Here is a 12,977-nt window from a genome sequence, read left to right as displayed (position 1 = left end):
AGAGCAGAAAGGTAACTAGTTCTCTTTCCATCCTGTAAGAATACAAAGAAAAGTCAGGTCAGCATTCTGCAACCCAGAAGAGGACCCTCATCAGAATCAACCATGCTGGCATACTGATCTTGGACTTCCAACCTCCAGAACTGTGAAGGCTGTTGTTTACAAGCTACTCAGTCTACAGCACTTTGTTATAGCAGCCCAAGCTGACTAAGACACCCAGGTATTCCACGACTAGAGCGTTACTGAATAGAAATGAAAACATACACTGACACAAACATTTGTACAATAATATTCATAGCAGCATATTTATAATAGCCCAAACTGGAAATAACCCAATAGATAAAGGGACAAATGCTGTGTATGTACTTAATGGAGTACTTTGCAACAAAAAGATAGGAGCTACTGAATCACTCAATAGCATGGATGAATCTCAGAAACATGTTAAATAGAGAACCCAGACCAGGCCGGGCACGGTGGCTCATGCCTGTAATCCCAGCACTGTGGGAGGCCAAGGTGGACGAATCACTTGAGGTCAGGAGTTCGAGACTAGCCTGGCCAACTTGGTGAAACTCCATCTCTACTAAAAATACAATTAAAAAAAAAAAAAATCCAGGCATGGTGGTGGGCACCTGTAGTCCCAGTTACTCAGGAGGCTGAGGTAGGAGAATCGCTTGAACCAGGGGGCAGAGGTTGCAGTGAGCTGAGATGGCACCACTGCACTCCAGCCTGGGTGACAGAGCAAGACTACATCTCAAAAACAAACAAACAAACAAACAAAAAGACCAAAAATATTTAAATATTTACTGTGTGATAAGTCCATTTACACGAAATAAAAGAAGAGACAAAACTAACTTATGGTGACACAGGTCAGATGTTACCTTGGGGATGTGGGAGGAGATTTGAAAGGAAAGAGCCAGAGGAATCTTTTGTTTGTTTGTTTGTTTGTTTTTTGAGATGGAGTCTTGCTGTTTTGCCCAGGCTGCAGTGACATGGTACCATCTCAGCTCACTGCAGCCATCACCCTCCCAGGTTCAAGTGATTCTCCTGCCTCAGCCCCCCGAGTAGCTGGAAATATAGGCACGTGACACCACGCCCAGCTAATTTTTGTGTTTTTAGTAGAAACAGAGTTTCACCTGACCTCCGGCGATCTGCCCATCTCAGCCTCCCAAAGTCCTGGGATTATAGGCATGAGCCACCATGCCCGGCCGAGTCAGAGGAATCTTTATTGGGGCGATGTAAATCTGTATCTGGTATGTGATAGTAGTTACACAGGTGCACACAAATGTCAAAATTCATGAAACTGAACCCTTAAGATCTTTTCATAAAGAAAATGTGGTATTATATACACCATTTATAATACTATGCAGCCATAAAAAAGAAAGAGATCATGTCCTTTGCAGAAACATGGATGGAGCTGGAAGCCATTATCCTTAGCAAACTAACACAGGAACAGAAAACCAAGTATCACATGTTCTCAATTATAAGTGGGAGCTAAATGATGAGAACACATAGAGGAGAACAACAGACACTGGGGCCTACCAGAGGGTGGAGGGTGGGAGGAGAGAGAAGATCAGGAAAAATAACTAATGGGTACTAGGCTCAATACCTAGATGATGAAATAATCTGTACAATAAACCCTCGTGACATGGATCTACCTATATAACAAACCTGCACATGTAGCTGTGAGCTTAAAATAAAAGTTTTTTTTGAAAAGATCTTTCCATTTTATTGTATGTAAATTATGCCTGTTAAAAAAGTAGTCGATTATTTCTAAAAATCTTTCACATGATTAGTTATTCTATAGCATAATTCAGCAATTTAAAAATATTAGCTGCCAAGATAGGAGAGACCTTATGGTTTAGCTGACTAATTTACAGAGACATTCATTAACGTATAATATTTTCCTTTGGTCACAGGTCTGCCCTTTTTAACAATTGGAATAGGCCAGGGGTGGTGGCTCATGCCTATAAGCACTTTGGGAGGCCGAGGCGGGCAGATTGCCTAAGCTCGGGAATTTGAAACCAGCCTGGATAACATGGCGAAACCGCGTCTCTACTAAAAATACAAAAAATTAGCCGGGCGTGGTGGGGGCGCCTGTAATCCCAGCTACTCGGCAGGTTGAGGCAAGAGAATTGCTTGAACCCAGGAGGCGGAGGTTGCAGTGAACTGAGATCGCACCACTGCACACCAGCCTGGGTGACAGAGCAAAACTCTGTCTAAAAAAAAAAAAAAAAAGGTTGGAATAAACTCAAAAAGAGTATCCACTTCAATAGCAAAAACTAGATTATATTTCAATTTGGGGGCCAATCATTGAAGGCTCTCTGGTAATACTGAGCAGGAAATGGGGAAAAACATATCATATTGTGTATGGGTGATATATCTGTAGTGTCAGCCAAATCAGGAGCAAGGGACTATGGATTTATTCATAGGATATTTGGGAAAGACCATTTAAAATGTTTGCTGGAGGCAGGGAGCAAAGTTTGGGATAACTTTTAACATACCATAGCAATATTCGAAAGGCAGGTTTGAGACACAGGAGACTGCTTATTTTACTTGTCAAAATAAGAGCAGTAAATGAATATTATGAAATTCCCTGTAGATAAAGAAAATGGCAGGAAAATGACTCCGGGTAAAAAGACACATATCTTTCTTTACAAGTAAAATATTCTGCAAAATAAATTTCACACGCTAGCACAACCTAAAATCTCTAGGTTTGTGATGAAGCTTAATCTTTCAAAAATATGAGGATAACACTTGGCCTGCCTAAATCACAAGATGTTGGGGAACGTCAGATCAGAAATGCCTCCTTCAAGGTTTTCTTTTGATTTCCTCAACAGTATGATTCAGCAAGTTTGCTCCCTCAACATACTCACTGAGTGCCCCTAGTATGAATGACACTCTCTTAACTGCTTGAAACACATCAGTGAACAGAGCAGACAAAACCTCAGTTTCATGGAGCTACATTCTATTTGGAGAAACCAGGTAATTTTTTAAAATGTGTAATAAATAAATCATATAGGTAATAAAATATAAGTGATAAGAGAAAAGAAACAGAACAGAGTAAGGGGAAGATATATCACCATATGAATGTTTTAGAGAAAGTCTTTTTTTTTCTATTAAAGCAAAAAAGATATGCTACTCAGGAGGCTGAGGTGGGAGGATCACTCGAACCCACGAATTGGAGTCCAGCCTGGGCCATAAAGCAAGACCCTGTCTCTCTTAAAAAAAATTTTTTTTAAAAATTAAAAAGCAAAACAGATATACTAAGAGAGCATTTATCCACCATAACAATGAGACAAGCAGTTAGAAAGCACCCTAAGCTAGGGTTGTTGGTAGGTATTGCAACCTAACAGATTAGGGAAGAAAGCCAGTTCTGTCAAAGTGATGAAAAGCGTTTTATTTAACACATTTTTTTTTTTTTTTTTTTTTTTTGCCAACACATAGTGCCTAAAATACATACATGAAAATGTCTCACGCCTGTAATCCCAGCACTTTGGGAGGCCGAGGCGGGCGGATCACAGGATCGAGACCACGGTGAAACCCCGTCTCTACTAAAAATACAAAAAATTAGCCGCGCGCTGTGGCGGGCGCCTGTAGTCCCAGCTACTCAGGAGGCTGAGGCAGGAGAATGGCGTGAACCCGGGAGGCGGAGCTTGCAGTGAGCCGAGATCGCGCCACTGCACTCCAGCCTGGGTGACAGAGCGAGACTCTGTCTCAAAAAAAAAAAAAAAAAAAAGAAAATGTCATGTCCATTAGTGGCCATTTTAAAACTGTAATGATTCAGAAAATTCAATAAGAAAATCTGGCTGGATGTGGTGGCTCCAACCTGTAATCCCAACACTCTGGGAGGCTGAGGTGGGTGGATCACTTGAGATCAGGAGTTCAAGACCAGACTGGCAACATAGCAAAGCCCCATCTCTACTAAAAATACAAAAATTAGCTGGGCATGGTGGTGGGTACCTGTAGTCCCCGCTACTCGGGAGGCTGAGGCAGGAAAATGGCTTGAACCAAGGGGTTGGAGGTTGCAGTGAGCCGAGATCATGCCACTGCACTCCAGCCTGGGTGACAAAGTGAGATGCTGTCTCAAAAATAAATAAATAAAAATTTTTAAAAAGAAGCAAAATCTTACCACAAAGTATATTTATCCATCTAGTGTTATTCCTTCTTTCTAAAGATTTTCAGAACATTCTCTCTGGAGAATGATGCTGCACCATGAGTAGAAATATTTAATACATTAAAATGAATTATTGTTTTGTAAAATATATGTCAAAGTACTTGGCATATTACTGGCACATGTAAATGTATTTGTTAAAATTAAAAAAGAATTGTTTGAATAGTCATAAGGCCTTACTGGGGATTACTTATTAAATATTTATGAATAAAAAAAAAGCGTTCATTTTTGAGAACTAGAATAACACTTTCAGGAAATTAATTGCAATTACCCTTGATGTGGTAGTCTTTATAACAGACTTAAACACAGTGAACATATGCTCATATTATGTCAGTTTATCCTATAGTTCCTTTATTCTTTGTTTTCTTCAATTTCCTGTTCATTATACCACCATTTCCATCACAAAGTGTGAAATAGAAGGGGAAATGAAAGCCGGTAAACAGAGTTTATGTCAGTTTGGCTCTTAAAAGAAAGTGAGGAAGTCAAAACAGCTAGATAAAATTAGGTCTGAGGTGTTTTCATCTGTGCTATTCCTTTTTTCTTTTTATTTTCTTTTTCTTTTTTTTTAGACAGAGTCTTGCTCTGTCACCCAGGCTGGAGTGCAATGGGGTGATCTCAGCTCACTGCAACCTCTGCCTCCCAGGCTCAAGCGATCCTCCTGCCTCAGCCTCCAGAGTAGCTGGGATTACAGGCACACGCCACCACCATGCCCAGCTAAATTTCTTTCTCTCTCTTTCTTTCTTTCTTTCTTTCTTTCTTTCTTTCTTTCTTTCTTTCTTTCTTTCTTTCTTTCTTTCTTTCTTTTTCTTTCTTTCTCTCTCTTTCTTTCTTTCTCTCTCTTTCTTTCCTTTTTTTCTTTTTTCTTTTTGAGAAGACGTCTCCCTTTGTCCACCAGGCTGGAGTGCAGTGGCATAATCTTGGCTCACTGCAACCTCCGCCTCCCGGGTTCAAGTGATTCTCCTGTCTCAGCCTCCAGAGTAGCTGGGATGACAGGTGCATGCTGCCATGCCAGGCTAATTTTTAGTATTTTAGTAGAGACAGGGTTTCACCATTTTGGCCAGGCTGGTCTTGAACTCCTGACTTCAAGTGATCCACCCATCTCGGCCTCCCAAAGTACTGGGATTACACCGCCCCCCAGCCCCAGCTAATGTTTTGTATTTTTAATAGAGACAGGGTTTCACCATGTTGGTCAGGCTGGTCTCAAACTCCTGACCTCAGGTGATCCACCTGCCTGAGCATCCCAAAGTGCTGGGATTACAGGCGTGAGCCACCGCACCCGGACTCATCTGTGCTATTCCTAGCCTGTATCACCACAAATCATTGGGAGTACACTTGTGTGACTCACTGCAATTTCCTCTTTCAGGAACTATTGATATACCGATATGAGAATATTTTATTTAATAATCATCATTTCTTCTCTTGAAAAGCGCTTTTGCAAACAGATAAGAAGGCATATTAGCGGATCATTCAAACTCTGACAATTATTTCTCTTTGCAAATGGAAATACAAAGAATGTCCTCCCAGAGACTGATGTGGAAGCAATGTTTATGTTCCCATTGCATCTTGTTTATACATCCCTGTTTTAGTTAATTCCTGTATTTTATTTAGTTGTTTGCCAGTCAGTCATTCCCCCTGAATGAAAATTCCTTGATGGAAGAGTTGCCTTTCATTTTTGTAGCCCCAGGTTCCTATCACAGGTGAAAGAATAAATAAATAAAAGATGACTGGGATTTACACGGGAGTTAGCCAAGTCTCTCTCTTAAACACTGTAAGTCCAACAAAAACAGCATGGAAAGTCTCTTATTTGGGAGTAAGCTAGCTCCCCTAATTGCAAGAAGCTCTGAATCAAAATATATCCACCACTCCCTTTTGTATCTCCATTATCTACATGTAATACAAATGCATCAAACCATTATATTAACTACTATATATTAGCTGCCTTTCAAATAAATGGAAAGGTTAAAAAACACTGCTGTAAAATAGGTTATCTTGCTAGTAGTGCATAGCCAATGCAAACCCATTATAAGTCTCAAACAGTGTTGAAGTAGCTCCCTTTTTTGGTAAAGTTAAAACTAAATAGCATATACTGTGTAATTGTGATAATGGAATATTCCTACTAATAATTACTCAGAGACTCAGATACGTTCTTGATGAAAAATGATCAAACAAGGTGCTTTATTTTTAACTTAGGACTTCAGAGGGTTTATTATTTTGAAATCAAATCTATCAAACCTCATGAGTATATTATTCCTCATTAAGATTCCTTTTGAATTCATTTGACATGTTAAAGACAGGGTATCAGTGAATAATTATAAGTAAAATTATTTTATAATATTTATCTTAGAAATTACAGTGAATAGAACATGAGAAAAAAATGAAGAAAAAAAAGACAAACTAACAAAGTAAGACTAGACAGGGGAATTTCACAAGGTTAATTGTAGCACTTCTAGAACACTCTTGCTTATCATCAAATCATTTTACTAGCTATTTTATTTAGTATTAGTTGTCAATTTAACTCATTTCGTAGGTCAACTATTACTGTAATTAAGAACTAATTTTTTAAAACCAAGACAATTATGTCCAAGTTTCTTCATTTAATCAATATGGGATATATTAAATGAGGCTACAAAAAGATGTTCCTGGTGATCCATAAACCATTATAAAAATATAATAGTTTTTATTATTATTATAATTTTATTATTATTACACAATTGCATGTGTATAACATTTTGCCTAGTAATCAACTTTTTGTTTATGGCAGCTCTGTGCAAAATTCCTTCTACCACTAAATAATGTAAAAGAAGACAGTGGTTTTTGAACATTTTTGTTTTTTGGCCCCCCAAGTAGGGTTCCTTTGAAACAAAATTCCCCAAAAAATCCACCTGAGTGTGGTGGTATGTGCCTGTAGTCCCAGCTGCTTGGGGACTGAGGCAGGATTGCCTGAGCCCCAGAGTCAGCCTAGGCAACATAGCAAGACCCCCTGTCTCTTTACAAAAAAAAAATCCATCAACCCAGAAAGAATTTGGAGTAATATCTATGCTATTCTTGGACCAGGAGAAGAGAAACAGCTATTTTAAGTTTGGGAAGGCAGTAAAGGTATTGGGAGCTGATGTAACCAGTTTTGAAAGCAAGAGAACAAACATCATCATAAATGATGGTTGATTATTGACAAGGTGAAGAAGAACACTGACACATTACTATTAGGCCAAGGAAGTTTGGCTAAGATGGATTTTATAAGAGCTCTTTCTTCTACCCACCAATAGAAGGGGCTCCCATCTGTCCCCCACTAAGAATTTCTCTGTGCTTCATCTGTCTTCTTTCTGCTTACCACTGCCCCAGAAGGCCATGCTTCTTACTTTGAGAAACAAAAACTAACAGAACTATGTATCTGCCCCAAAATGAAAACTTTAACGTGCTCCTGTAGCCACCAGTTCTCATAAAATACTAACCAATAGTTAATTAAGTCATTTTTGGGATGATTACCTGGTTTTTATTAGATCCAACCTGATTTTTAAGAGGTGCTAGATGTAGATAGCTAGTTAGATAGCTAGATAGATAAATAGATAGAACCTACTCTGGATAACTATTAAATGAGCTTATTCTCAGCCCACGATATCTTAAAATTAGATTATCTTTATTCTAACTATTCTCTTTATAACCCAGTGGAATCAAGCATTGAAAATATGTGCTATGATTGCTTCATCTAAGTAACATAATGCCAGAAAACCAAATTGTAGTCATAGTGTTTATTTAGCAAAAATATTTTTAACTCACGACTTAGCATCATGTAAATGCAACATCAAATAATCACTGAAATATGTCATCAAATATAATTAGCAAAAATATTTTTATCTGGCTACTTAGCATTACGTATATGCAACAATAAATATTCATTGCAGCAAATCATCAAATATGAGTTTTTCTCTGATTTTAATCCAATTCATATAAAGACTATTTAATGATAGAATACAGCCTTTTCTTTTCACCCTTTCTTCTTTTTAAGTGCTAGGGAACACAATTACCATCTGAACACTCACATTAATACATTTGCAAGTCCTTTGCTAGCATATCAAAATAGTTTAAATTTATACCTATTTATTTTCCTAATCTGGGTTTCAGCGATCATATTACAATTTTCTGAAATGTTCACAAAGTAAATTTTGTTCCATTTTTCTCCAGTTACAAATACATAAACACACATCTGTTTAAATTTGCACTCATCTTATTTTAATTGTATTTTCAAAATACATAAATGCTTTTTCTTGTCAAAAGGTGACAGTAAGTTATCTGTGTGAAATAGTTGTAGTAGAGGGAATTCTAGAATTTTTAACACAATAAATATCACTTTCTTCATTAAAGAATTCCAGAAAGTAAACACATACTGAAAGCTGCTTTGGGCCAGGCTCGGTGGCACAAGCCTGTAATCTCAGCACTTTCGGAGGCCAAGGCGGGTGGATTACGAGGTCAGGAGTTCAAGACCAGCCTGGTCAACATGGTGAAACCCCATCTGTACTAAAAATACAAAAATTAGCCAGATGTGGTGGTGGGCGCCTATAATCCCAGCTACTCCAGAGGCTGAGGCAGGAGAATTGCTTGAATCCAGCAGGCAGAGGTTGCAGTGAGCCAAGATTGGGCCATTGCACTCCAGCCTGAGCAACAGAGCGAGACTCCATCCCACAAAAAAAAAAAAAAAAAAAAAAAGCTGCTTTGAAGAAAGTGTTTCAAAGAGCAAAATCATGATGAGATTGTTGTAATCTCAATGTCTGAAATCTTGACTACAGATTTTAAATATTTTCATTTTTAGATATGCTATGATAATTAAGTACTATGAATTAGGTTACTATACTATATAACAGTCAACTACAATTGCAATCTTGTTTTATTTTATTAGTTTTTCAGATCTAGAATTTCAGCCTATGCAGCATGTATCGAAAAAGAGGATCTTCTCTGTAACCACTAGCTGACACTAATTTTTTAAAATTAAGAAGGCAAAGCTAGATTACAATTACATACTCACCTTTTGGTGTCTTGAAATATTCCGGCAAAATTAAAATGAATGTGATCACTACTGCCACAAATAATTTAAGAAGGGCTGTTTTTGTCATGTCTCTTCACATGACACAAATGTGTTCCCTTCCAGTACACTCATGGTATGTTGCTTCCTGCTTTAAGTTTCATCTCTGCAGTACTTTAGATTAATGCAATTCACCTCATACTCACTTCCTTTCGAGTAAGACTTAAAAAAAAAAAAAAAAAAAGAGGTCTTCAACTGAGACTTCACTTTTGAGTCACTTTCCATTTAAAAAAAAAAAAACCACCCTCCAATAAGCACTTTCAAATCATTTATTTACCTTTCTAAGCAAGAAAGGTAAATAATTACTTACATTTATTATTTATTATTATTATTATTAACCTATACTTTATTATTATTTACCTTTCTTTCTAAGCAAGAAAGGTAAAATGATCTCAAGAAGCAAGGGGATCTTCTCCCCACCCAATTTATAAATAGAAACCCACAATATACTCACAAAAATAAAACAGTGGGCTGGGCAAAGTGGCTCACATCTGTAATCCCAGCACTTTGGGAGGCCAAGACAGAAGGATCACTTGAGGTCAGGAGTTTGAGTCCAGACTGGTCAACAGAGCAAGACCTCCTCTCTACAAAAATAATTTTAATATAGCTAGGTGTGGTGGTGCACCCCAGTAGTCCTAGCTACTCAGGAAGCTGAGGATCACTTGAACCCAGGAATTTGAGACTGCTGTGAGCCATGACAGGCCACTGCACTCCAGCCTGGGTGACAGAGTGAGACCCCTTCTCAAGAAAGAAAGAAAAGGGTGAATGTCAGTCATGTCTAGGTTGTATGGACATCACTCATTCATTTACTTATTAAATGATTGTCGATCCTGTTTGGTGCCAGGTGCTCTGCTGAATTCTGGTGTTCAGAAAGTAGTACATCTAGAAGATAGAGACAGTACAAAAAGTAAGGATACACTGAGGACACATGTAAAATTTTGGTTTTACTTTACTATACTGTAGTCTAGCAGTAGAATGGAACTGATTAACATTACGGCTATAAACACAGTCATTATTGTTACAGAATCCACATTTCCAATTTCCATGTCAAAAAAATATATATTTCATGATGATAATCCCAGTGAAATAAAATATTTTGTCTTAAAGTGAAGGGTAGGGAGAACTTAAGGTGAATAAAGCGTATGTGCAAACAAATATTATTATTTAGAAAATCCAGATATCCAGTGTTTTCACTGTTACTGTTTTCTGATTTTAAAAAATGGTACCACAGCCGGGCGCCATGGCTCACACCTGTAATTCCGGCACTTTGGTAGGTCAAGGTGGGTGGATCACAAGGTCAGGAGATCGAGATCAGTCTGGCCAACATGGTGAAACCCCGTCTCTACTAAAAAATACAAAAAATCAGCCAGGCGTAGTGGCACAGGCCTGTAGTCCCAGCTACTCAGGAGGCTGAGGCAGAGGAATCGCTTGAACCCGGAAGGCAGTGAGCCAAGATCGCACCACCACATTCCAACCTGGTGACAGAGCAAGACTCTGTCTCAAAAAAAAAAAAAAGGTACTACGTGTCTCCAATCTTTTTCTTCCTGCTCACTCTCTCCTATACCCCCACCACCCACCCATTTCCGTTTATCTATTTTCTTGTTATCACTCACCCAAACCTGAGCTCTATGAAACAATGGGTGGGTAAACAGTAAGAAGCGGGAGGTAAAGGCTGTTCTGTGAATACATTGTGAGCATGAATTAACTGTCTTTTCTTCTGACTGGACGATTTGATGAATAGATGGGAACCATGGGTTGGGAAACATTGGCACCCGAGTCTAAGATCAGTCAAAATGGGTGAAGGACATCAAATATGACTTACTTTAAGAACAGCATCAAGGCTCATTCTAAGGAAGGGAAGAATTGATGAGAGTCATGGCTTGTTTCATAGGCTGGACTAAGTGGTATTGGAATACAGGTCAGGCCGTGGGCTCGGTAGAGATGCTGGTGGGGAGTGGTAGGAAGCCCTGTCCGGGCCGAGTGTGGTGGCTCACACCTGTAATCCCAGCACTCTGGGAGGCCAAGGTAGGAGGATTGCTTGAGCCTAGGTGTTTGAGATCAGCCTGAGCAGCAAGGCAAGACCCTGTCTCTACAAAAAAAACTTAAAAATTAGCTGGGTGTATTGGCTTGTGCCTGCAGTCCCAGGTACTTGGGAGGTTGAGACTGGAGGATAACTCGAGCCAGGGAGGTTGAGTCTGTAGTGAGTTGTGCTTGTGCCACTGCACTCCAGCCTGGGCAACAGAGGGAGGCTGAAGGACAGGACAAGACAAGACAAGACAAAGCAGAAAGAAAGAGAAGGAAGGAAGGAAGGAAGGAAGGAAGGAAGGAAGGAAGGAAGGAAGGAAGGAAGGAAGGAAGGAAAAAAGGAAAAAAGGAGGCCCTCTCTCTTAATTCTTCTCCATCTTACAGGTTTCGCAAAGTCATTGGTGAACAATGCAACTCCTTTTTTTTTTTTTTTTTTTTTGATACAGAGTCTCGCTCTGTCACCCAGGCTGGAGTGCAATGATATGGTATCAGCTCACTGTAACCTCCATCTCCTGGGTTCAAGCAATTCTCCTGCCTCAGCCTCTGGAGTAGCTGGGATTACAGGCTCCCACCACCACACCTGGCTAATTTTTGTATTTTTAGTAGAGATGGGGTTTCACCATGTTGGCCAGGCTGGTCTTGAACTCCTGACCTCAGGTGATCCGCCTGCCTCAGCCTCCCAGAGTGCTGGGACTATAGGTGTGATACATCCCATTTTGACCCTGTTATGATTCCCCAGATGTTCTGACTCTTATTTTCGAATACAAGGATTCTAGCCATAATTGTAACCAACGAAATGAAATTTACCATGGAAGTACTGACTTGATGTAACACGGCTAACTCACTTTAATTCCTGATAAATTTTCTAAAAAGGGTAGTTAAGCCACTCCAATTTTTTGCACCTTAATTTTGATTAATTATGTTTTAATTTTTAATTAGTTTTCATTAATTTTGAAATTTGTTTTGTTAGTATGTATTCTTTTCTATGTAAAGTTTCCAACAACATCTTGGTTCATTTATTAATTATTTTGTCTATTTCAAAGTTGATTGCTTTGGGAGAGTTTTTTTTGTTTGTTTTTTTTTTTGGTAGCACTTTGTTAGTGATGGCGGAGATTGGAGTTACCCTAAGTTACCAGCAGCAAATCCATACGTGTCTGCAGCAACCTCAATTCTTGCCTCCTCAGAAGAAAGAATTCAACTGAGGGGCATAAAGCAGAAGGAGAGACAGAGGTAGGTTTCCGAGCAGGAGTGAAAGTTTATTAAAAAGCTTTTTAACAATAAGGAAAGGAAGGAAAGAAAAGAAGGAAAGTACAACTTGGAAGAGGGCCAAGCAGGCAACTTGAGAAACCCAGTGCCCAGCTTGACCTCTTGACTTGGAATTTTATACGTTGGCATACTTCCGGGATCTTGCATTACTTCTCTTTACTCCTGAGATCTTATCGGGAAGCTGCTGATCAGTTTCAGGTGTTTTCTATCTATTAGGAACCTGCCTTTCCTTTGCACCAGCTGTGACCAATTACTGCTTTAGCAAACCAGTTAACAACAGCCTGACCATCATCTGATGGTCGCCCAACACTCCTGGGTTTTGTTGGGGTGGGGCCTTCTCTTGCCCTGCTCATACCTGACTAGCTCCTACTGTAACACTATTTCTTTTTCCTTTCTTTTCTTTTTTCTTCCTTTCTTTTTTTTTTTTTTTTTTTTTTGAGACAG

The 12,977-nt window shown here is 39.0% G+C and overlaps 1 protein-coding gene across 6 annotated transcripts in view; it reads right to left on the bottom strand.

The window, feature by feature from the left end:
• TMEM156 (transmembrane protein 156) overlaps positions 1–9,370 on the bottom strand; it is an 85,890-nt gene extending 76,520 nt beyond the window's left edge. For 5 of the 6 annotated variants that reach the window (XR_005243940.2, XR_012091620.1, XR_005243941.2 and 2 more), the window contains exon 1: positions 9,186–9,351. Coding sequence is in view for 1 of the 6 variants with exons in the window: in XM_008017633.3 (XP_008015824.3) it covers positions 9,186–9,273 (88 nt within the window). In the remaining 5 variants the exon portion in view is untranslated. Of the gene's footprint in view, positions 1–9,185 lie in introns of all 6 variants that reach the window. The other variant, XM_008017633.3, reaches the window with a different exon arrangement.
• Between the last annotated feature and the right edge of the window lie 3,607 nt (positions 9,371–12,977).

Source organism: Chlorocebus sabaeus, chromosome 27 (assembly GCF_047675955.1).
Source record: "Chlorocebus sabaeus isolate Y175 chromosome 27, mChlSab1.0.hap1, whole genome shotgun sequence".
NCBI classification, from domain to species: domain Eukaryota; kingdom Metazoa; phylum Chordata; class Mammalia; order Primates; family Cercopithecidae; genus Chlorocebus; species Chlorocebus sabaeus.
Note: the sequence above shows the minus strand (reverse complement) of the source record. Positions and strands in the feature narration are given on the sequence as shown.